Raw genomic sequence first — 26,619 nt, 5'->3', positions numbered from 1 at the left:
CTCAGGTGGTGGAGTGTCCTTGCCTCAAGTGGAGGAGTTTAAGTATCTCAGGGTCTTGTTCACGAGAGACGGACGGATGGAGTGTGAGATCGACAGACGGATCCATGCAGCATCTGCAGTGATGCAGTCGCTGTATCGAACGTCGTGGTGAAGAGCGAGCTGAGTAGGGGGGCAAACCTCTCAATTTAATGATCGATCTACGCTCTGACCCTCACTTATGGTCATGAGATTTGGCTCTTGACCGAAAGAACAAGGTCACTCGGGAGGATCTCGGAGTCGAGCCGCTGCTCCTCCACATCGAAAGGAGCCAGCTGAGGTGGCTCTGGCATCTTTTTTGGATGCTCTCTGGACGCCCTCAGTGGAGAGGTGTTTCTGAGCACATCCCATCGGGAGGAGGCCCGGGGAAGAACTCAGGACACGCTGGAGGGATACGTCTCACAGCTGGCTTGGGAAAGCCTTAGGGTTCCCCCGGAGGAGCTGGGGTAGGTGTGTGTGGATCAGGAGGTCTGGGCGGTTTTGCTGAGCTGCTGCCCCCGCGACCCAACAACGGATGAAGCAGAAGAAAATGGATGGATGGATTAAATATAGTGGCAACTGCTGCTTTATCAAAATAACAGTCCCATCTACGAGGTTGTCCCTAAGTAACGGTCCTTTTTATTTTTTTCAAAAACTATATGGATTTCTCTATAGGTCTCTCTCTTCTAAGTCCCTGTTGGTAAATGATATAATAATTTATCAACATATTGATTTATTCTGCCTAACAGAAACCTGGTTACAGCAGGATGAATATGTTAGTTTAAATGAGTCAACACCCCCGAGTCACACTAACTGTCAGACTGCTCGTAGCACGGGCCGGGGCGGAGGATTAGCAGCAATCTTCCATCCCAGCTTATTAATTAATCAAAAACCCAGACAGAGCCTTAATTTCATTTGAAAGCCTTGACTTTTAGTCTTGTCCATCCAAATCGGAAGTCCCAAAACCAGTTTTATTTGTTATTATCTATCGTCCACCTGGTCGTTACTGTGAGTTTCTCTGTGAATTTTCAGACCTTTTGTCTGACTTAGTGCTTAGCTCAGATAAGATAATTATAGTGGGCGATTTTAACATCCACACAGATGCTGAGAATGACAGCCTCAACACTGCATTTAATCTATATTAGACTCTATTGGCTTTGCTCAAAAAGTAAATGAGTCCACCCCCCACTTTAATCATATCTTAGATCTTGTTCTGACTTATGGTATGGAAATAGAAGACTTCACAGTATTCCCTGAAAACTCCCTTCTGTCTGATCATTTCTTAATAACATTTACATTACTCTGATGGACTACCCAGCAGTGGGGAATAAGTTTCATTACACTAGAAGTCTTTCAGAAAGCGCTGTAACTAGGTTTAAGGATATGATTCCTTCTTTATGTTCTCTAATGCCATATACCAACACAGTGCAGAGTAGCTACCTAAACTCTGTAAGTGAGATAGAGTATCTCGTCAATAGTTTTACATCCTCATAGAAGACAACTTGGATGCTGTAGCTCCTCTGAAAAAGAGAGCTTTAAATCAGAAGTGTCTGACTCCGTGGTATAACTCACAAACTCGTAGCTTAAAGCAGATAACCTGTAAGTTGGAGAGGAAATGGCGTCTCACTAATTTAGAAGATCTTCACTTAGCCTGGAAAACGCGTCTGTTGCTCTATAAAAAGCCCCTCCATAAGCTAGGACATCTTTCTACTCATCACTAATTGAAGAAAATAAGAAACAACCCCAGGTTCTTTTCAGCACTGTAGCCAGGCTGAGTATTCCATTAATTTTAACTAGTAATGACTTCATGACTTTCTTTGCTAACAAAATTTTAACTATTAGAGAAAAAATTATCCATCAACCATCCCAAAGACGTATCGTTATCTTTGGCTGCTTTCAGTGATGCCGGTATTTGGTTAGACTCTTTCTCTCCGATTGTTCTGTCTGAGTTATTTTCATTAGTTACTTCATCCAAACCATCAACATGTTTATTAGACCCCATTCCTACCAGGCTGCTCAAGGAAGCCCTACCATTATTTAATGCTTCGATCTTAAATATGATCAATCTATCTTTATTAGTTGGCTATGTACCACAGGCTTTTACGGTGGCAGTAATTAAACCATTACTTAAAAAGCCATCACTTGACCCAGCTATCTTAGCTAATTATAGGCCAATCTCCAACCTTCCTTTTCTCTCAAAGATTCTTGAGAGGGTAGTTGTAAAACAGCTAACTGATCACCTGCAGAGGAATGGTCTATTTTGAAGCGTTTCAGTCAGGTTTTAGAATTCATCATAGTACAGAAACAGCATTAGTGAAGGTTACAAATGATCTTCTTATGGCCTCGGACAGTCGACTCATCTCTGTGCTTGTTCTGTTAGACCTCAGTGCTGCCTTTTGATACTGTTGACCATAAAATTTTATTACAGAGATTAGAGCATGCCATAGGTATTAAAGGCACTGCGCTGCGGTGGTTTGAATCATATTTGTCTAATAGATTACAATTTGTTCATGTAACTGGGGAATCTTCTTCACAGACTAAAGTTAATTATGGAGTTCCACAAGGTTCTGTGCTAGGACCAATTTTATTCACTTTATACATGCTTCCCTTAGGCAGTATTATTAGACGGTATTGCTTAAATTTTCATTGTTACGCAGATGAGACCCAGCTTTATCTATCCATGAAGCCAGAGGACACACACCAATTAGCTAAACTGCAGGATTGTCTTACAGACATAAACGACATGGATGACCTCTAATTTCCTGCTTTTAAACTCAGATCAAACTGAAGTTATTGTACTTGGCCCCACAAATCTTAGAAACATGGTGTCTAACCAGATCCTTACTCTGGATGGCATTACCCTGACCTCTAGTCAATACTGTGAGAAATCTTGGAGTCATTTTTGATCAGGATATGTCATTCAAAGTGCATATTAAACAAATATGTAGGACTGCTTTTTGCATTTACGCAATATCTCTAAAATCAGAAAGGTCTGTCTCAGAGTGATGCTGAAAAACTAATTCATGCATTTATTTCCTCTAGGCTGGACTATTGTAATTCATTATTATCAGGTGTCCTAAAAGTTCCCTAAAAGCCTTCAGTTAATTTCAAAATGCTGCAGCTAGAGTACTGACGGGGACTAGAAGGAGAGAGCATATCTCACCCCTATTGGCCTCTCTTCATTGGCTTCCTGTTAATTCTAGAATAGAATTTAAAATTCTTCTTCTTACTTATAAGGTTTTTGAATAATCAGGTCCATCTTATCTTAGGGACCTCGTAGTACCATATCACCCAATAGAGCGCTTCGCTCTCAGACTGCCGGCTTACTTGTAGTTCCTAGGGTTTGTACGAGTAGAATGGGAGGCAGAGCCTTCAGCTTTCAGGCTCCTCTCCTGTGGAACCAGCTCCAATTCAGATCAGGAGACAGGACACCCTCTCTACTTTTAAGATTAGGCTTAAACTTTCCTTTTTGCTAAAGCTTATAGTTAGGGCTGGATAGGTGACCCTGAACCATCCCTTAGTTATGCTGCTATAGACGTAGACTGCTGGGGGGTTCCCAGGATGCACTGTTTCTTTCTCTTTTTGCTCTGTATGCACCACTCTGCATTTAATCATTAGTGATCGATCTCTGCTCCCCTCCCACAGCATGTCTTTTTCCTGGTTCTCTCCCTCAGCCCCAACCAGTCCCAGCAGAGGACTGCCCCTCCCTGGGCCTGGTTCTGCTGGAGGTGTTCTTCCTGTTTAAACGGGAGTTTTTCCTTCCCACTGTAGCCAAGTGCTTGCTCACAGGGGGTCCGGTTTGACCGTTGGGGTTTTACATAATTATTGTATGGCCTTGCCTTACAATATAAAGCGCCTTGGGGCAACTGTTTGTTGTGATTTGGCGCTATATAAACAAATTGATTGATTGATTGATTTCATTCATATGTTTGTACGTCAGACATGCTTGAACCATCGTTGCGCAGCGTGAGTTTTCCACGCCTGTCGGGTGACGTCATTTGCCTGTGAGCACGCCTTGGGAACAGAGGTGTCAGTAACGAAGTACAATACTTCGTTACTGTACTTAAGTACACTTTTTAGGTAATCTATACTTTTACTCCATTACTTATTTTTCTGCCAACTTCTGACTTCTACTCATTACATTTTCACAAAAGTATCTGTACTTTCTATTCCTTACATTTTTAAAACAAACAGCCTCGTTACTCTTGGCTTCCAGCGCCGGTGGATGTGCGCTGCTGAGGTGTCAGCGCAGTTCCACCGGCGCGGCTTTACCGAGGTGCCAGCGCGGATTTATCTGACCATGGGTCCGAAGAAGGCACTGACGGCGGAGGAGGGAGATGATATTCAAGAAGTCCCTGGACTTTTGTCTGAGGAAATCTCTGTTGTTAAAATGCAGCAGAAATCCATTATGGAGCTGGTGGAAGAAGTGAAGGCTCTCCGGATCCCAGAATGCGAGAGAAAGACCGGCGTCTGGTGCAACTGGAGAACCGTGTTGCATAGAGTTGGAACCGTACACAGGATGAATGATGTTATATTACAGGAATTCATATTAAACCTCAATCCTACGCACGGGCGGTGTCAGAAGACAGCGGAGGGGAGGCCAGTGAGCAGGAGGCAGCTCAGTGGAACAACAGGTGGCTGACTTCCTGCAATCTAAAGGTATTCAAATGGACTGTAATAACATTGAAGCGTGCCACCCCCTGCCCAGGAGATGAGGATGGAGACAAGCGAGCAGTTTATAAGAGGTTTGTCAACAGAAACATAAAATGGCATTGTTAAACAGATTGCAGCGTCGGCTTGCAGCCGCCGCGACGCTCTGCCACAGGAAAAACACCTCCGTGTTGATAACCATTTGCAAAATCCAGTTGGCTTTTGATGGCTTTCAGTGGAGTGAGTATATGAGAAATTGTTTAACAGCTGGACATGTTCCAACTTGTCCTTAAGGCTTCCAACGAGGTGTTTTTCCTGTGGCAGAGCGTCGCGGCGGCTGCGAGCCGACGCTGCAATCTGTCGCACGTCTTTCATAAAAAAATCTCCTTTAACAGTGGAATATCTGGATATAAATGCTGAAACTGACTTCTTCTGAAACTTCTCTGTTCTCTCACGACGTCCTGGATCAATAGAGCCTGAAATGTGGAGGTTTTCAGCTTGAAACAGGCTGATGACGCCGCCTGGGAGCGCTGCACGGACGTCTCGCTCCGTGGGGAAGTCCTTAAAGCGACAGTATCACCTCAAAATTCTCATCAGCCGTTAAAATTTTCACTGAAAACCAGCTTAATTTTCGAACGTGTCCACTTCGATGTGTCTCACAGGTTTAGAAAAAATTTTGATCAAACAAAGCGCCAGTCTCTCAGCAACTTCTCAGACAAGGAATTCCGACGAGGGGCTGGACGACTCCTCCCACAAGGAGTGCTCACAGGCGAATGACGTCACGACAGGCGTGGAAAAACTCATGCATGCGCACGAGGGTTCAAGCATGTCTGACGTAAAAACATATGAATGAAATCCGTATAGTTTTTTGAAAAAATAAACGGACCTATACTTTATGGACAGACCTCATATTTCAAGACCAATGTTATATTTGCTTTTTTTTTTTTTTTTTTTTTTGCTGAATTAGCTCCAAGTTGCTTTAAGTATTGCCCAGAGCTTTTTTGGATTCTTTTTATGGTTCACCATGGTCTCCCGAAATAATTAGCCTTAGCCGCTTCAGACAATCTCTGTGCCGTATTACGCACTTTTTAAAATCATTAAACCTTTATCCTTAGACTTTTTGAACTGCCGGAGTGCCTTGTCTCTGTTGTTAATGCACTCCAAAATTTCCCTCGGTTCAACCATGTTTGTGTATATTGTTTTATTTGACAGTTTTAAATGGAGCTAATGAATTCAAAATACCCAAGAACAATTTCTTAAAATTACGCCAAGCACTTTCAACATCATTACTGTCCATGACTGGAGCCCAATTTACAGCATTCAATTTATCTACAAATACCGCCTAGAGTAATATTTGCGTGACCTTCCCCGTATCGTGTTTAACGGCCCTATTTGTTCTTTCCTTGCCTTCTTAGTTCACTAACGTGATCATGTGATCACTCAACCACACTTTGTGCAATTTATCTGTGCATCCAGATACAAGTACCAAGTCTAGAATTGTCATGATCCGGTCCTTTAGGGCCTGTTGGTACAGCTCTGGACCTTTGTCCTCTTCCTATGCTCTGAGCCCTCTGTGCTTTTATTCATGTCACGTCAAGTTGTCATGGTCATGCTTTGGTTCTAATTGGTTTTGTTTCATTTACTCTCTCTGTATATTTTACTTGCTCTATATAGTTTTGCTTATTGTTTGCATTGGAGTGATCTATATCAAACCCCACAACAACGGATGGGGGTCCACCTATCACAATTATCGCCATGACAGCGCCTTTGCTGTTTGATCGTATCACAATTCCACAACTTGTACAAGGGAATTTTACCTGCCTCTTCTTAGTAACTGGTCCTGGGCACTGAAGAATATCTCCCCCACCAATAACAGACATTCGTTATCACAACACTATTTGATCTTGGATTATTTTTGCGTGTACGGGAAGTATAAGTGCCCTTCCTTTCAACTTGCGATTTGTTTGTTTGGACACTAAGAAGGGCGATATTAAGGTATCATACAGAATACCGCTCCCAAATCCAAATGTTTACGACTGTTACTTATAGACAGTCCGGTACATTAACTCGCCCTACTCTGGTTAAATGAATATCTGCCAAAACTCTTAAAGTTGCAACAGTCATCAGTAGTTCAAAGCAAACAAAACACCAACTTTACTGACCGCCATCTTGCACCACGACTTTACAACACTGAGCCAGTAGAGCTACCTGCCGCGGAGTTAGTGGAAGCTAACGGCTGCGGGGCTGGTGAAAGTCAGCTGCTGCCGAGCTGGTGAAAGTCCAGCTGCTGCGGGGCTGGTGAAAGTCAGCTGCTGCCGAGCTGGTTGAAAGTCAGCTGCTGCGGGGCTGGTGAAAGTCAGCTGCTGGGCTGGTGAAAGTCAGCTGCTTGCGGGGCTGGTGAAAAGTCAGCTGCTGGGCTGGTGAAAGTCAGCTGCTGGGCTGGTGAAAGTCAGCTGCTGGGCTGGTGAAAGTCAGCTGCTGCGGGGCTGGTGAAAGTCAGCTGCTGGGCTGGTGAAAGTCAGCTGCGGGGCTGGTGAAAGTCAGCTGCTGGGCTGGTGAAAGTCAGCTGCTGGGCTGGTGAAAGTCAGCTGCTGCGGGCTGGTGAAAGTCTCCTTCTGCTTACCTGCTGACTTGAAACTTCACATGTGTGATGACAGTTGGCCCCTTATCACATGGCCCCTCTGTTTGTGCTCTGAGCTCCCCAAGTGGATGAACAATCAATGGTCATAACTCCTTCATGCTTTACCTGATGACTTGAAACTTCACATGTGTAATGAGGGTCAGCCCCTGAACACACCTGCCCTGTTTTTACACTGAGCGCCCCCTAGGGATGAACTATCAACATAACTCCTTCATGCATTTGTGAGTGCTTGAAATTTGAACTGTGTGATGAGTGGTGCCCCTTACACACATGCCCACATCTGGTCAGAAGGGGACGCGGGCCTGGGTAGGCTGTAGCACGGGACGAGGGCCCGTGTATGACTGCTTGCGTACTAGTTATTATTATTATTATTATTATTATCATTATATTATTATATTAGGGCCAGAGTAGGAAAAAGTCCTACAAGGACACTTGTAATTGTGTTTATTATATAATAATAATTCATTCATTATATTATTATTATTATTATTATTATTATTTATTAGGGCCAGAATAGGAAAAAGTCCTACGAGGACCCTATGTAATTGTGCTGTTTCTTATTATTATATTATTATTATATATTATTATTATATATATTATTATTATATTATCACTTTAAAATCAAAATTTCGGCCTCCCCATGCTCAAAAACTCACCAAACTTTGCAAAGTTGTCCGGCCGGATCGAAATTCAATATTTTGGGTGGGTGGCACACAAGGTCGCAGCACTTCAAATTTCTTCAGAGCATCCACAGATGATACTGATCAAAAGTTATCGAAAGCTTTTCTTTATGTCGAAGGGTGTGGCCGCTATGGCGCCGCCATTTAACCCTTGCCATGGAACATTATATTTAAACAGGTACTGATGTCATACTTAACACCATCAACTTCATTCTACTTCTAAAACATGCAGAAAGAAGTTGGTGAATGTAGGCGATAATCACCGTGAAGTTGCGAGTAGCAGAGTGCGTGTGTGTGGCGGCGTGACGAATATCGACCATTCGCCATGAAATTACGTTTCCTTTGTCAGCTTTAATTGTCATCTCATCATGAAATTGAACACAGGTACAGCACAACACTGTCTTACCATTCATAGGGGCGTTGCCCATGGGCGGGGCAAAGTGCCTCAATAGCGCCCCCTTGAAACTTTCAAAAAACCCCTCCCATAGGGGGTTTTTGTAGTAGGGAGGTGAAATTGGTACACATGTGTGACTTGCATAGACGTACACAAAGGTCTCTTGCACCATGAGTCTACTCCCAACAGGAGTCAGCCATTTGCATTTCTTGTCATTTTGCCATGATTTCCACAAGTTATATTTGAACAAACTCCTCCTAGGGATTTTGTCCAATGCACTTCAAATTTCTTTCACAGCATCCACAGATGATACTGACCAAAAGTTATCGAAAGGTTTTCTCTATGTTGAAGGGTGTGGCTGCTATGGCGCTGCCATTTTGACCCTTTGCCATGGAACATCAAGTCATGATAACCCCTTCATGCTTTGCCTGATTGACTTGAAACTTCACATGTATGATGACGGTTGGCCCCTGAACACACCTGGCCCCTTTGTTTGTACACTGAGCGCCCCCTAGGATGAACAATCAACATGTCATAATCCTTTATGATTGTGTGATTGTTTAAAATTTTAACTGTGTGATGAGTGGTTGCCCTGCATGCACATGCCCACATGTGGTCACAAGGGCACCCATGGCCTGGGTAGGTGGTTGCGCGGAACGAGGGCCCGTATATGACTGCTTGCAGTCCAAGTTTGATTTGGGTTTATTGCTATAAAATATTCAGTATTCCTGTGTTCCTTTATATCGTTTTTATTATCATTGTATTTTTCCAAAGTATGTTTTTTACTGTTTTGCATAATAGTTGTTAGTTATTTTTATCGTCTTATTTAATCTCTGCCTTCTTGATTGATTTTCATGAATTCTCTCTATAGCATCTTTTCTTCTTACAAGCCTTTGAAGACCTTTGTTATCACGGGTTAGCTTCATATTATTATTTATTATACTGTAGAATTGGACAATTTTTGTTGTATATATTGAGAAATATGTTTTCAAATTTGGAATATGCTAAAGTTGCATCTTGCTTTTGTAAATGGATTCCAATGCTCTAAATCATTTTTTAAGGCAGTGGATTCTTCAGATTGCAGGCGCTTGCAATATTGTATTTTCTTTTTTTTTTATTGAACTTCAGATTAGTTACTATAAAAATGGTTAAATGGTCACTTTTTTACCATCAAAAAAAAAGAAAAAAAAAAAGCGAAGCACTTCAGTAAAATCGAGAAGAAAATGTCGAGATTCCAGCCCTCAAAACATCATTTCATTATGGATCCTTAACTCTGAGCTGCTTGGACAATTCTATCCACGCAGGATGTGGAGGCTCTCGGGAAAAAAACAATCTCAAAAGCCAGTTCCACCAAACCCAGAGGATCTCAGTAAGAGAGGGAGATGCTTTGCAACTTAATACCCATATTATTACAACTGGATGATGCTGAACGTTGGGCGACCCAACACACGAGGAATGTCTCAAACAAACCTACTTCTACAACACCCCGAAACCCAACAGTCCACACTGTCAACCCACTGAGGTCCTTAGTCCGGGTCTCATTAACATAAGATTATTATTTATTTGTCGCTTAATTCCATGAGGCGTGGCTTAATGTCAGCCAGGAGCTGACGTCATCCCGTTTGTTTCTGTCCCAGAGTCGACAAATTTGAGCCAATCAGCTCAGCCTCTGCCCCCCCACCCCCCCCCCCCCCCCCCACCCACCCCTGCATCCTTCCTCCTCGTCTCCTCCATCCTTCATTTTGTTTTGTTTTTTCTCCTCTCTGCAGTCATGGTGCAGAAATCCCGCAACGGCGGCGTGTTTCCCGGAGCGCAGGCCGACCAGAAGAAGCTCAAGGTCGGCTTCGTGGGTTTGGAGGCCGGCGGGACCGAGTCCAGCAGGGACGGAGCTTTACTCATCGCAGGTTAGAGACCGACACCCGAAACCCGAAACCCGAAACCCAGGCCCGAAAAGGCTTCTTCAGCGCAGAGAAACGTGCGTTACATATGCTTCAAAATGCAACAAGCTTCACAGCAGATAAACATATATGAAACATGTGCTGAAACATGGATAACAGATAAAATACTAAAGCCTGTTTCATTTAAAGGTAAAAACGCAACAGCTTCAAGCGGAATAAAAAATATATGAACATGTGTCCTGTACCTTTCTCTCTGCTGAAAACATGGAATCACAGATCAAAATAGTAAAGCCTGGTTCCATTTAAGGTTAAAAAGCAAAATGTTCACAGCAGATAACCATATGGAAAACATGGTTAATGTACCGTTCTCTATGCTGAAACAGAATCACAGTAAAATACTAAAGCCTGTTTCATTAAAGGTTAAAACGGAACATGGTTTCACAGTCAGATAAACATATATGAAACATTGTGGTAATGTTACCTTTATCTGTGCTGAAACATAAATCACAGATAAAATACTAAAGCCTGTTTCATTTAAAGGTAAAAACGCAACATGCTTCACAGCAGATATACATATATGAAACATCAATCAATCAATCAACTTTTTTCTTGTATAGCGCCAAATCACAACAAACAGTTGCCCCAAGGCGCTCCACATTGCAAGGCAAGGCCATACAATAATTATGAAACACAGTCTACGTCTAAAGCAACATAACCAAGGGATGGTCCAGGGTCACCCGATCCAGCCCTAACTATAAGCCTTAGCGAAAAGGAAAGTTTTAAGCCTAATCTTAAAGTAGAGAGGGTGTCTGTCTCCCTGATCTGAATTGGGAGCTGGTTCCACAGGAGAGGAGCCTGAAAGCTGAAGGCTCTGCCTCCCATTCTACTCTTACAAACCCTAGGAACTACAAGTAAGCCCGCAGTCTGAGAGCGAAGCGCTCTAATGGGGTAATATGGTACTACGAGGTCCCTAAGATAAGATGGGACCTGATTATTCAAAACCTTATAAGTAAGAAGAAGAATTTTAAATTCTATTCTAGCATTAACAGGAAGCCAATGAAGGGAGGCCAACACGGGTGAGATATGCTCTCTCCTGCTAGTCCCCGTCAGTACTCTAGGTGCAGCATTCTGAACCAACTGAAGGCTTTTTAGGGAACTTTTAGGACAACCTGATAATAATGAATTACAATAGTCCAGCCTAGAGGAAATAAATGCATGAATTAGTTTTTCAGCATCACTCTGAGACAAGACCTTTCTGATTTTAGAGATATTGCGTAAATGCAAAAAGGCAGTCCTACATATTTGTTTAATATGCGCTTTGAATGACATATCCTGATCAAAATAACTCCAAGATTTCTCACAGTATTACTAGAGATCAGGGAAATGCCATCCAGAGTAAAGATCTGGTTAGACACCATGCTTCTAAGATTTGTGGGGCCAAGTACAATAACTTCAGTTTTATCTGAGTTTAAAAGCAGGAAATTAGAGGTCATCCATGTCTTTATGTCTGTAAGACAATCCTGCAGTTTAGCTAATTGGTGCGTATCCTCTGGCTTCATGGATAGATAAAGCTGGGTATCATCTGCGTAACAATGAAAATTTAAGCAATACCGTCTAATAATACTGCCCAAGGGAAGCATGTATAAAGTGAATAAAATTGGTCCTAGCACAGAACCTTGTGGAACTCCATAATTAACTTTAGTCTGTGAAGAAGATTCCCCATTTACATGAACAAACTGTAATCTATTAGACAAATATGATTCAAACCACCGCAGCGCAGTGCCTTTAATACCTATGACATGCTCTAATCTCTGTAATAAAATTTTATGGTCAACAGTATCAAAAGCAGCACTGAGGTCCAACAGAACAAGCACAGAGATAAGTCCACTGTCCGAAGCCATAAGAAGATCATTTGTAACCTTCACTAATGCTGTTTCTGTACTATGATGAATTCTAAAACCTGACTGAAACTCTTCAAATAGACCATTCCTCTGCAGGTGATCAGTTAGCTGTTTTACAACTACCCTCTCAAGAATCTTTGAGAGAAAAGGAAGGTTGGAGATTGGCCTATAATTAGCTAAGATAGCTGGGTCAAGTGATGGCTTTTTAAGTAATGGTTTAATTACTGCCACCTTAAAGGCCTGTGGTACATAACCAACTAACAAAGATAGATTGATCATATTTAAGATTGAAGCATTAAATAATGGTAGGACTTCCTTGAGCAGCCTGGCAGGAATGGGGTCTAATAAGCATGTTGATGGTGTGGATGAAGTAACTAATGAAAATAACTCAGACAGAACAATCGGAGAGAAAGAGTCTAACCAAATACCGGCATCACTGAAAGCAGCCAAAGATAACGATACATCTTTGGGATGGTTATGAGTAATTTTTTCTCTAATAGTCAAAATTTTGTTAGCAAAGAAAGTCATGAAGTCATTACTAGTTAAAGTTAATGGAATACTCAGCTCAATAGAGCTCTGACTCTTTGTCAGCCTGGCTACAGTGCTGAAAAGAAACCTGTGGTTGTTCTTATTTTCTTCAATTAGTGATGAGTAGAAAGATGTCCTAGCTTCACGAAGGGCTTTCTTATAGAGCAACAAACTCTTTTTCCAGGCTAAGTGAAGATCTTCTAAATTAGTGAGACGCCATTTCCTCTCCAACTTACGGGTTATCTGCTTTAAGCTACGAGTTTGTGAGTTATACCACGGAGTCAGACACTTCTGATTTAAAGCTCTCTTTTTCAGAGGAGCTGCAGCATCCAAAGTTGTCTTCAATGAGGATGTAAAACTATTGACAAGATACTCTAACTCCCTTACAGAGTTTAGGTAGCTACTCTGCTCTGTGTTGGTATATGACATTAGAGAACATAAAGAAGGAATCATATCCTTAAACCTAGTTACAGCGCTTTCTGAAAGACTTCTAGTGTAATGAAACTTATTCCCCACTGCTGGGTAGTCCATCAGAGTAAATGTAAATGTTATTAAAAAATGATCAGACAAAAGGGAGTTTTCAGGGAATACTGTTAAGTCTTCTATTTCCATACCATAAGTCAGAACAAGATCTAAAATATGATTAAAGTGGTGGGTGGACTCATTTACTTTTTGAGCAAAGCCGATAGAGTCTAATAATAGATTAAATGCAGTGTTGAGGCTGTCATTCTCAGCATCTGTGTGGATGTTAAAATCGCCCACTATAATTATCTTATCTGAGCTAAGCACTAAGTCAGACAAAAGGTCTGAAAATTCACAGAGAAACTCACAGTAACGACCAGGTGGACGATAGATAATAACAAATAAAACTGGTTTTTGGGACTTCCAATTTGGATAGACAAGACTAAGAGACAAGCTTTCAAATGAATTAAAGCTCTGTCTAGGTTTTTGATTAATTAATAAGCTGGAATGGAAGATTGCTGCTAATCCTCCGCCCCGGCCCGTACTACGAGCATTCTGACAGTTAGTGTGACTCGGGGGTGTTGACTCATTTAAACTAACATATTCATCCTGCTGTAACCAGGTTTCTGTAAGGCAGAATAAATCAATATGTTGATCAATTATTATATCATTTACCAACAGGGACTTAGAAGAAAGAGACCTAATGTTTAATAGACCACATTTAACTGTTTTAGTCTGTGGTGCAGTTGAAGGTGCTATATTATTTTTTCTTTTTGAATTTTTATGCTTAAATAGATTTTTGCTAGTTATTGGTGGTCTGGGAGCAGGCACCGTCTCTACGGGGATGGGGTAATGAGGGGATGGCAGGGGGAGAGAAGCTGCAGAGAGGTGTATAAGACCACAGCTCTGCCTCCTGGTCCCAACGCTAGACAGTCACAGTTTGGAGGATCCCAAAAAATTGGCCAGATTTCTAGAAATGAGAGCTGCTCCCTCTAAAGTGGGATGGATGCCGTCTCTCCTAACAAGACCAGGTTTTCCCCAGAAGCTTTGCCAATTATCAATGAAGCCCACCTCATTTTTTGGACACCACTCAGACAGCCAGCAATTCAAGGAGAACATGCGGCTAAACATGTCACTCCCGGTCTGATTGGGGAGGGGCCCAGAGAAAACAACAGAGTCCGACATTGTTTTTGCAAAGTTACACACCGATTCAATGTTAATTTTAGTGACCTCCGATTGGCGTAACCGAGTGTCATTACTGCCGACGTGAATTACAATCTTACCAAATTTACGCTTAGCCTTAGCCAGCAATTTCAAATGTCCTTCGATGTCGCCTGCTCTGGCCCCCGGAAGACAATTGACAATGGTTGCTGGTGTCGCTAACTTCACATTTCTCAAAACAGAGTCGCCAATAACCAGAGTTTGATCCTCGGCGAGTGTATCGTCGAGTGGGGAAAAACGGTTAGAGATGTGAACGGGTAGACGGTGTACACGGGGCTTCTGTTTAGGGCTACGCTTCCTCCTCACAGTCACCCAGTCAGCCTGCCTTCCCGACTGCACGGGGTCTGCCAGGGGGGAACTAACGGCGGCTAAGCTACCTTGGTCCGCACCGACTACAGGGGCCTGGCTAGCTGTAGAATTTTCCACGGTGCGGAGCCGAGCCTCCAATTCGCCCAGCCTGGCCTCCAAAGCTACGAATAAGCTGCACTTATTACAAGTACCGTTACTGCTAAAAGAGGCCGAGGAATAACTAAACATTTCACACCCAGAGCAGAAAAGTACGGGAGAGACAGGAGAAGCCGCCATGCTAAAACGGCTAAGAGCTAGTAGCTACGCTAAGCTAGCGGATTCCCAAACAGGGAATCCGACACTAGACAGGCTGTGGAGCAGCACAACACAAAACGCAACATGTTTCACAGCAGATAAACATATATGAAACATGTGTCATGTACCTTTCTCTGTGCTGAAACATGAATCACAGATAAAATACTAAAGCCTGTTTCATCTAAAGGTAAAAACGCAACATGCTTCACAGCAGATAAACATATATGAAACATGTGTCATGTACCTTTCTCTCTGCTGAAACATGAATCACAGATAAAATACTAAAGCCTGTTTCATCTAAAGGTAAAAACGCAACATGCTTCACAGCAGATAAACATATATGAAACATGTGTCATGTACCTTTCTCTCTGCTGAAACATGAATCACAGATAAAATACTAAAGCCTGTTTCATTTAAAGGTAAAAACGCAACATGCTTCACAGCAGATAAACATATATGAAACATGTGTCATGTACCTTTCTCTCTGCTGAAACATGAATCACAGATAAAATACTAAAGCCTGTTTCATCTAAAGGTAAAAAACGCAACATGCTTCACAGCAGATAAACATATATGAAACATGTGTCATGTACCTTTCTCTCTGCTGAAACATGAATCACAGATAAAATACTAAAGCCTGTTTCATTTAAAGGTAAAAACGCAACATGCTTCACAGCGGATAAACATATATGAAACGTGTCATGTACCTTTCTCTCTGCTGAAACATGAATCACAGATAAAATAGTAAAGCCTGTTTCATTTAAAGGTAAAAACGCAACGTTTCACAGCAGATAAACATATATGAAACATGTGTCATGTACCTTTCTCTGTGCTGAAACATGGATCACAGATAAAATACTAAAGCCTGTTTCATTTAAAGGTAAAAACGCAACATGCTTCACAGCAGATAAACATATATGAAACATGTGTCATGTACCTTTCTCTCTGCTGAAACATGAATCACAGATAAAATACGTAAAGCCTGTTTCATCTTAAAGGTAAAAACGCAACAGCTTCACAGCAGATAAACATATATGAAACATGTGTCATGTACCTTTCTCTGTGCTGAAACATGAATCACAGATAAAATACTAAAGCCTGTTTCATTTAAAGGTAAAAACGCAACATGCTTCACAGCAGATATACATATATGAAACATGTGTCATGTACCTTTCTCTCTGCTGAAACATGAATCACAGATAAAATACTAAAGCCTGTTTCATCTAAAGGTAAAAACGCAACATGCTTCACAGCAGATAAACATATATGAAACATGTGTCATGTACCTTTCTCTCTGCTGAAACATGAATCACAGATAAAATACTAAAGCCTGTTTCATCTAAAGGTAAAAACGCAACATGCTTCACAGCAGATAAACATATATGAAACATGTGCTGAAACATGGATCACAGATAAAATACTAAAGCCTGTTTCATTTAAAGGTAAAAACGCAACATGCTTCACAGCGGATAAACATATATGAAACATGTGTCATGTACCTTTCTCTCTGCTGAAACATGAATCACAGATAAAATAGTAAAGCCTGTTTCATTTAAAGGTAAAAACGCAACATGTTTCACAGCAGATAAACATATATGAAACGTGTCATGTACCTTTCTCTGTGCTGAAACATGAATCACAGATAAAATACTAAAGCCTGTTTCATTTAAAGGTAAAAACGCAACATGCTTCACAGCAGATATACATATATGAAACATGTGTCATGTACCTTTCTCTCTGCTGAAACATGAATCACAGATAAAATACTAAAGCCTGTTTCATCTAAAGGTAAAAACGCAACATGCTTCACAGCAGATAAACATATATGAAACATGTGTCATGTACCTTTCTCTCTGCTGAAACATGAATCACAGATAAAATACTAAAGCCTGTTTCATCTAAAGATAAAACGCAACATGCTTCACAGCAGATAAACATATATGAAACATGTGCTGAAACATGGATCACAGATAAAATACTAAAGCCTGTTTCATTTAAAGGTAAAAACGCAACATGCTTCACAGCGGATAAACATATATGAAACATGTGTCATGTACCTTTCTCTCTGCTGAAACATGAATCACAGATAAAATAGTAAAGCCTGTTTCATTTAAAGGTAAAAACGCAACATGTTTCACAGCAGATAAACATATATGAAACATGTGTCATGTACCTTTCTCTGTGCTGAAACATGAATCACAGATAAAATACTAAAGCCTGTTTCATTTAAAGGTAAAAACGCAACATGCTTCACAGCAGATATACATATATGAAACATGTGTCATGTACCTTTCTCTCTGCTGAAACATGAATCACAGATAAAATACTAAAGCCTGTTTCATCTAAAAGTAAAAACGCAACATGCTTCACAGTAGATAAACATATATGAAACGTGCTGAAACATGGATCACAGATAAAATACTAAAGCCTGTTTCATTTAAAGGTAAAAACGCAACATGCTTCACAGCGGATAAACATATATGAAACATGTATCATGTACCTTTCTCTCTGCTGAAACATGAATCACAGATAAAATACTAAAGCCTGTTTCATTTAAAGGTAAAAACGCAACATGCTTCACAGCAGATAAACATATATGAAACATGTGTCATGTACCTTTCTCTCTGCTGAAACATGAATCACAGATAAAATACTAAAGCCTGTTTCATCTAAAGGTAAAAACGCAACATGCTTCACAGCAGATAAACATATATGAAACGTGTCATGTACCTTTCTCTCTGCTGAAACATGAATCACAGATAAAATACTAAAGCCTGTTTCATCTAAAGGTAAAAACACAACATGCTTCACAGCAGATAAACATATATGAAACATGTGTCATGTACCTTTCTCTGTGCTGAAACATGAATCACAGATAAAATACTAAAGCCTGTTTCATTTAAAGGTAAAAACGCAACATGCTTCACAGCAGATATACATATATGAAACATGTGTCATGTACCTTTCTCTGTGCTGAAACATGAATCACAGATAAAATACTAAAGCCTGTTTCATTTAAAGGTAAAAACACAACATGCTTCACAGCAGATAAACATATATGAAACATGTGTCATGTACCTTTCTCTGTGCTGAAACATGAATCACAGATAAAATACTAAAGCCTGTTTCATCTAAAGGTAAAAACACAACATGCTTCACAGCAGATAAACATATATGAAACATGTGTCATGTACCTTTCTCTCTGCTGAAACATGAATCACAGATAAAATACTAAAGCCTGTTTCATCTAAAGGTAAAAACACAACATGCTTCACAGCAGATAAACATATATGAAACATGTGTCATGTACCTTTCTCTGTGCTGAAACATGAATCACAGATAAAATACTAAAGCCTGTTTCATCTAAAGGTAAAAACGCAACATGCTTCACAGCAGATAAACATATATGAAACATGTGTCATGTACCTTTCTCTGTGCTGAAACATGAATCACAGATAAAATACTAAAGCCTGTTTCATCTAAAGGTAAAAACGCAACATGCTTCACAGCAGATAAACATATATGAAACATGTGTCATGTACCTTTCTCTGTGCTGAAACATGAATCACAGATAAAATACTAAAGCCTGTTTCATTTAAAGGTAAAAACGCAACATGCTTCACAGCAGATATACATATATGAAACATGTGTCATGTACCTTTCTCTCTGCTGAAACATGAATCACAGATAAAATACTAAAGCCTGTTTCATTTAAAGGTAAAAACGCAACATGCTTCACAGCAGATAAACATATATGAAACATGTGTCATGTACCTTTCTCTCTGCTGAAACATGAATCACAGATAAAATACTAAAGCCTGTTTCATTTAAAGGTAAAAACACAACATGCTTCACAGCAGATAAACATATATGAAACATGTGTCATGTACCTTTCTCTCTGCTGAAACATGAATCACAGATAAAATACTAAAGCCTGTTTCATCTAAAGGTAAAAACACAACATGCTTCACAGCAGATAAACATATATGAAACATGTGTCATGTACCTTTCTCTGTGCTGAAACATGAATCACAGATAAAATACTAAAGCCTGTTTCATCTAAAGGTAAAAACGCAACATGCTTCACAGCAGATAAACATATATGAAACATGTGTCATGTACCTTTCTCTGTGCTGAAACATGAATCACAGATAAAATACTAAAGCCTGTTTCATCTAAAGGTAAAAACGCAACATGCTTCACAGCAGATAAACATATATGAAACATGTGTCATGTACCTTTCTCTGTGCTGAAACATGAATCACAGATAAAATACTAAAGCCTGTTTCATTTAAAGGTAAAAACGCAACATGCTTCACAGCAGATATACATATATGAAACATGTGTCATGTACCTTTCTCTGTGCTGAAACATGAATCACAGATAAAATACTAAAGCCTGTTTCATTTAAAGGTAAAAACGCAACATGCTTCACAGCAGATAAACATATATGAAACATGTGTCATGTACCTTTCTCTCTGCTGAAACATGAATCACAGATAAAATACTAAAGCCTGTTTCATCTAAAGGTAAAAACGCAACATGCTTCACAGCAGATAAACATATATGAAACATGTGTCATGTACCTTTCTCTCTGCTGAAACATGAATCACAGATAAAATACTAAAGCCTGTTTCATCTAAAGGTAAAAACACAACATGCTTCACAGCAGATAAACATATATGAAACATGTGTCATGTACCTTTCTCTCTGCCGAAACATGGATCACAGATAAAATACTAAAGCCTGTTTCATTTAAAGGTAAAAACGCAACATGCTTCACAGCGGATAAACATATATGAAACGTGTCATGTACCTTTCTCTCTGCTGAAACATGAATCATAGATAAAATAGTAAAGCCTGTTTCATTTAAAGGTAAAAACGCAACATGCTTCACAGCAGATATACATATATGAAACGTGTCATGTACCTTTCTCTCTGCTGAAACATGAATCACAGATAAAATACTAAAGCCTGTTTCATCTAAAGGTAAAAACGCAACATGCTTCACAGCAGATAAACATATATGAAACATGTGTCATGTACCTTTCTCTCTGCTGAAACATGAATCACAGATAAAATAGTAAAGCCTGTTTCATTTAAAGGTAAAAACGCAACATGCTTCACAGCAGATAAACATATATGAAACGTGCTGAAACATGGATCACAGATAAAATACTAAAGCCTGTTTCATTTAAAGGTAAAAACGCAACATGCTTCACAGCGGATAAACATATATGAAACATGTGTCATGTACCTTTCTCTCTGCTGAAACATGAATCACAGATAAAATAGTAAAGCCTGTTTCATTTAAAGGTAAAAACGCAACATGTTTCACAGCAGATAAACATATATGAAACGTGTCATGTACCTTTCTCTGTGCTGAAACATGAATCACAGATAAAATACTAAAGCCTGTTTCATTTAAAGGTAAAAACGCAACATGCTTCACAGCAGATATACATATATGAAACATGTGTCATGTACCTTTCTCTCTGCTGAAACATGAATCACAGATAAAATACTAAAGCCTGTTTCATCTAAAGGTAAAAACGCAACATGCTTCACAGCAGATAAACATATATGAAACATGTGTCATGTACCTTTCTCTCTGCTGAAACATGAATCACAGATAAAATACTAAAGCCTGTTTCATCTAAAGATAAAAACGCAACATGCTTCACAGCAGATAAACATATATGAAACATGTGCTGAAACATGGATCACAGATAAAATTCTAAAGCCTGTTTCATTTAAAGGTAAAAACGCAACATGCTTCACAGCGGATAAACATATATGAAACATGTGTCATGTACCTTTCTCTCTGCTGAAACATGAATCACAGATAAAATAGTAAAGCCTGTTTCATTTAAAGGTAAAAACGCAACATGTTTCACAGCAGATAAACATATATGAAACATGTGTCATGTACCTTTCTCTGTGCTGAAACATGAATCACAGATAAAATACTAAAGCCTGTTTCATTTAAAGGTAAAAACGCAACATGCTTCACAGCAGATATACATATATGAAACATGTGTCATGTACCTTTCTCTCTGCTGAAACATGAATCACAGATAAAATACTAAAGCCTGTTTCATCTAAAAGTAAAAACGCAACATGCTTCACAGCAGATAAACATATATGAAACGTGCTGAAACATGGATCACAGATAAAATACTAAAGCCTGTTTCATTTAAAGGTAAAAACGCAACATGCTTCACAGCGGATAAACATATATGAAACATGTATCATGTACCTTTCTCTCTGCTGAAACATGAATCACAGATAAAATAGTAAAGCCTGTTTCATTTAAAGGTAAAAACGCAACATGTTTCACAGCAGATAAACATATATGAAACATGTGTCATGTACCTTTCTCTGTGCTGAAACATGAATCACAGATAAAATACTAAAGCCTGTTTCATTTAAAGGTAAAAACGCAACATGCTTCACAGCAGATAAACATATATGAAACATGTGTCATGTACCTTTCTCTCTGCTGAAACATGAATCACAGATAAAATACTAAAGCCTGTTTCATTTAAAGGTAAAAACGCAACATGCTTCACAGCAGATAAACATATATGAAACGTGTCATGTACCTTTCTCTCTGCTGAAACATGAATCACAGATAAAATAGTAAAGCCTGTTTCATTTAAAGGTAAAAACGCAACATGTTTCACAGCAGATAAACATATATGAAACATGTGTCATGTACCTTTCTCTCTGCTGAAACATGAATCACAGATAAAATACTAAAGCCTGTTTCATCTAAAGGTAAAAACGCAACATGCTTCACAGCAGATAAACATATATGAAACGTGCTGAAACATGGATCACAGATAAAATACTAAAGCCTGTTTCATTTAAAGGTAAAAACGCAACATGCTTCACAGCGGATAAACATATATGAAACTTGTGTCATGTACCTTTCTCTCTGCTGAAACATGAATCACAGATAAAATAGTAAAGCCTGTTTCATTTAAAGGTAAAAACGCAACATGTTTCACAGCAGATAAACATATATGAAACATGTGTCATGTACCTTTCTCTGTGCTGAAACATGAATCACAGATAAAATACTAAAGCCTGTTTCATTTAAAGGTAAAAACGCAACATGCTTCACAGCAGATATACATATATGAAACATGTGTCATGTACCTTTCTCTGTGGTGAAACATGAATCACAGATAAAATACTAAAGCCTGTTTCATCTAAAGGTAAAAACGCAACATGCTTCACAGCAGATAAACATATATGAAACATGTGTCATGTACCTTTCTCTCTGCTGAAACATGAATCACAGATAAAATACTAAAGCCTGTTTCATCTAAAGGTAAAAACACAACATGCTTCACAGCAGATAAACATATATGAAACATGTGTCATGTACCTCTCTCTCTGCTGAAACATGGATCACAGATAAAATACTAAAGCCTGTTTCATTTAAAGGTAAAAACGCAACATGCTTCACAGCGGATAAACATATATGAAACGTGTCATGTACCTTTCTCTCTGCTGAAACATGAATCACAGATAAAATAGTAAAGCCTGTTTCATTTAAAGGTAAAAACGCAACATGTTTCACAGCAGATAAACATATATGAAACATGTGTCATTTACCTTTCTCTGTGCTGAAACATGAATCACAGATAAAATACTAAAGCCTGTTTCATTTAAAGGTAAAAACGCAACATGCTTCACAGCAGATATACATATATGAAACATGTGTCATGTACCTTTCTCTCTGCTGAAACATGAATCACAGATAAAATACTAAAGCCTGTTTCATCTAAAGGTAAAAACGCAACATGCTTCACAACAGATAAACATATATGAAACATGTGTCATGTACCTTTCTCTCTGCTGAAACATGAATCACAGATAAAATACTAAAGCCTGTTTCATCTAAAGGTAAAAACGCAACATGCTTCACAGCAGATAAACATATATGAAACATGTGCTGAAACATGGATCACAGATAAAATACTAAAGCCTGTTTCATTTAAAGGTAAAAACGCAACATGCTTCACAGCGGATAAACATATATGAAACATGTGTCATGTACGTTTCTCTCTGCTGAAACATGAATCACAGATAAAATAGTAAAGCCTGTTTCATTTAAAGGTAAAAACGCAACATGTTTCACAGCAGATAAACATATATGAAACATGTGTCATGTACCTTTCTCTGTGCTGAAACATGAATCACAGATAAAATACTAAAGCCTGTTTCATTTAAAGGTAAAAACGCAACATGCTTCACAGCAGATATACATATATGAAACATGTGTCATGTACCTTTCTCTCTGCTGAAACATGAATCACAGATAAAATACTAAAGCCTGTTTCATCTAAAGGTAAAAACGCAACATGCTTCACAGCAGATAAACATATATGAAACATGTGTCATGTACCTTTCTCTCTGCTGAAACATGAATCACAGATAAAATACTAAAGCCTGTTTCATCTAAAGATAAAAACGCAACATGCTTCACAGCAGATAAACATATATGAAACATGTGTCATGTACCTTTCTCTCTGCTGAAACATGAATCACAGATAAAATACTAAAGCCTGTTTCATCTAAAGGTAAAAACGCAACATGCTTCACAGCAGATAAACATATATGAAACATGTGTCATGTACCTTTCTCTCTGCTGAAACATGAATCACAGATAAAATACTAAAGCCTGTTTCATCTAAAGGTAAAAACGCAACATGCTTCACAGCAGATAAACATATATGAAACATGTGCTGAAACATGGATCACAGATAAAATACTAAAGCCTGTTTCATTTAAAGGTAAAAACGCAACATGCTTCACAGCAGATAAACATATATGAAACATGTGCTGAAACATGGATCACAGATAAAATACTAAAGCCTGTTTCATTTAAAGGTAAAAACGCAACATGCTTCACAGCGGATAAACATATATGAAACATGTGTCATGTACCTTTCTGTGCTGAAACATGGATCACAGATAAAATGATACAAGCACCAAAGTTGGCACAAATACTCCTTAGACATTACTCATTTGAAAAAACCGACTGGCCACTTGAATTTAATAGGCGGCCAGGTAGGGGTCAATTGAAGAATTACACAGGGGTAAAAATTAAAAAGTGCTCAAATCATTTTGAAAAGTACACCACATTATTTGTCTGTAAAGATTCCAAAAAGGTATAGTTTGGACTATCTATGACTGAATGTTATGGAGTTATGGGGTAAAAACAGCAAAAATGGTGACAAAGGTCAGTTTCAGTTTGTACAGGGGTCAAAAGTTAAAGTTCCTTCAATTTTGGTAAAAAAAATATGCATATTATTTATTGAGTTAACAGGGTTTTAAAAAGGAATAGTTTGGACCATGTATCATGTTTTGTTATCATGTTATGGGGTAACATATGTCACATGTCATAGAATCCAATGGACGTTGACCTTGTTTGACCTTTACTTTGGAGACCAAACATTCAAATCAAAACTATTCCATTTATTAATCCTATTAGCTCAACCAATAATTTGGATCACTTTTTACCAAAACTGAAGGAACTTTAACTTTTGACCCCTGTACAAACTGAAACTGACCTTTGTCACCATTCTTGCTGTTTTTACCCCATAACTCCTGATCATTCAGTCACAGATAGTCCAAACTATACCTTTTTGGAATCTTTACGATCAGACAAATAATGTGTAGTTTTCAAAATGATTTGAGCATTTTTAATTTTGACCCCTGTGTAATTCTTCAATTGACCCCGACCTGGCCGCCTATTGAAAATTCAAGTGGCCAGTCGGTTTTTTCAAAAGAGTAATGTCTAAGGAGTATTTGTGCCAACTTTGGTGCTTGTATCACCATTTGCACGATTGTTTCAGTTATCTGCTGCACTATTATAAGTAAATCTGATTTCTTTAAAATGTGAGATTTGGAGGCAGATTATGATTTGCGGTTGATCACCTGCGGCGGTGTAAATGTGTGTATTCAGGTGTGGAGGAGGGGCCTCGGCGGCAGAGGAGCAGCATTTCAGGTGGTAAGAGGCCTCCGAAGCGAAATGCCTTCTACCGGCGACTGCAGAATTTCCTCTACAATGTTCTGGAGAGACCGAGAGGCTGGGCCTTCATCTACCACGCATATGTGTAAGAGCCGCATGTCTGTACGTCCAGAGCTTCTCTGTCAAGATTCAGGTCTGCAGATCTGAATCCCCCAGTGAGCAGCAGGAATGAATGAATGAATAAAGCAGAAACGTTGGTGACTTATGAAAATAAATACGCACGTGTATAACCATACACACACAGACACCAATCAATCAATTCAATCAATTTTATTTATTTATTTATTATTAGCGTTGAGAGACCAGCTGATCAATTCCATGGTTAATCCAAATCTTAATTTGAAGAATTCACAGTCTGGTGAAGCTGGAACTTTGAAGGTCGGAGCAGAGATAGAGAACAGAAAGGAGGAGAAGGGGAGAGGAGAGGAATGCGACCGTCCTTGCCGGAGTCCCAAGCTGCAACATTTGTCCGTTTGTAGTCAACGGACAAAAGCAATAGTTCCAGTGTTTTTGTATGGTTTTCCATGAAATAAACACCGTATATAACAGATTTTCTCTCATATCGGACAAACTGTCCCGTCCGATCGCAATGTGTTTTCATTAAAAACTTCTCCAACTCAAGTCTGAAGTCATAATGATCATCGATTGTTTGCAAGCTGACTTGTAGTTTGATGACTTGAGAATGATTTCAATCAATCAATCAATTTTATTTATATAGCGCCAAATCACAACAAACAGTTGCCCCAAGGTGCTTTATATTGTAAGGCAAGGCCATACAATAATTACGTAAAAACCCCAACGGTCAAAACGACCCCCTGTGAGCACTTGGCGACAGTGGAAAGGAAAAACTCCCTTTTAACAGGAAGAAACCTCCAGCAGAACCAGGCTCAGGGAGGGGCAGTCTTCTGCTGGGACTGGTTGGGGCTGAGGGAGAGAACCAGGAAAAAGACATGCTGTGGAGGGGAGCAGAGATCGATCACTAATGATTAAATGCAAGCGAAGCGCTCTATTGGGGTGATATGGTACTACGAGGTCCCTAAGATAAGATGGGACCTGATTATTCAAAACCTTATAAGTAAGAAGAAGAATTTTAAATTCTATTCTAGAATTAACAGGAAGCCAATGAAGAGAGGCCAATATGGGTGAGATATGCTCTCTCCTTCTAGTCCCCGTCAGTACTCTAGCTGCAGCATTTTGAATTAACTGAAGGTTTTTTAGGGAACTTTTAGGACAACCTGATAATAATGAATTACAATAGTCCAGCCTAGAGGAAATAAATGCATGAATTAGTTTTTCAGCATCACTCTGAGACAAGACCTTTCTGATTTTAGAGATATTACGTAAATGCAAAAAAGCAGTCCTACATATTTGTTTAATATGCGCTTTGAATGACATATCCTGATCAAAAATGACTCCAAGATTTCTCACAGTATTACTAGAGGTCAGGGTAATGCCATCCACAGTAAGGATCTGGTTAGACACCATATTTCTAAGATTTGTGGGGCCAAGTACAATAACTTCAGTTTTATCTGAGTTTAAAAGCAGGAAATTAGAGGTCATCCATGTCTTTATGTCTGT

At 39.3% G+C, this 26,619-nt stretch overlaps 1 protein-coding gene across 1 annotated transcript in view; it reads left to right on the top strand.

The window, feature by feature from the left end:
• The first annotated feature begins 10,091 nt into the window (after nt 1-10,091).
• Nucleotides 10,092-26,619, top strand: part of LOC117504783 (potassium voltage-gated channel subfamily KQT member 2-like) — a 344,945-nt gene continuing 328,417 nt past the window's right edge. The window contains 2 exon segments of the mRNA XM_034164283.1: nt 10,092-10,284; nt 24,976-25,126. Of these exon segments, the coding sequence (XP_034020174.1) occupies nt 10,152-10,284; nt 24,976-25,126 (284 nt within the window). The 5' untranslated portion in view covers nt 10,092-10,151.

Source organism: Thalassophryne amazonica, chromosome 3, assembly GCF_902500255.1.
Source record: "Thalassophryne amazonica chromosome 3, fThaAma1.1, whole genome shotgun sequence".
NCBI classification, from domain to species: Eukaryota; Metazoa; Chordata; class Actinopteri; order Batrachoidiformes; family Batrachoididae; genus Thalassophryne; species Thalassophryne amazonica.
Note: the sequence above shows the minus strand (reverse complement) of the source record. Positions and strands in the feature narration are given on the sequence as shown.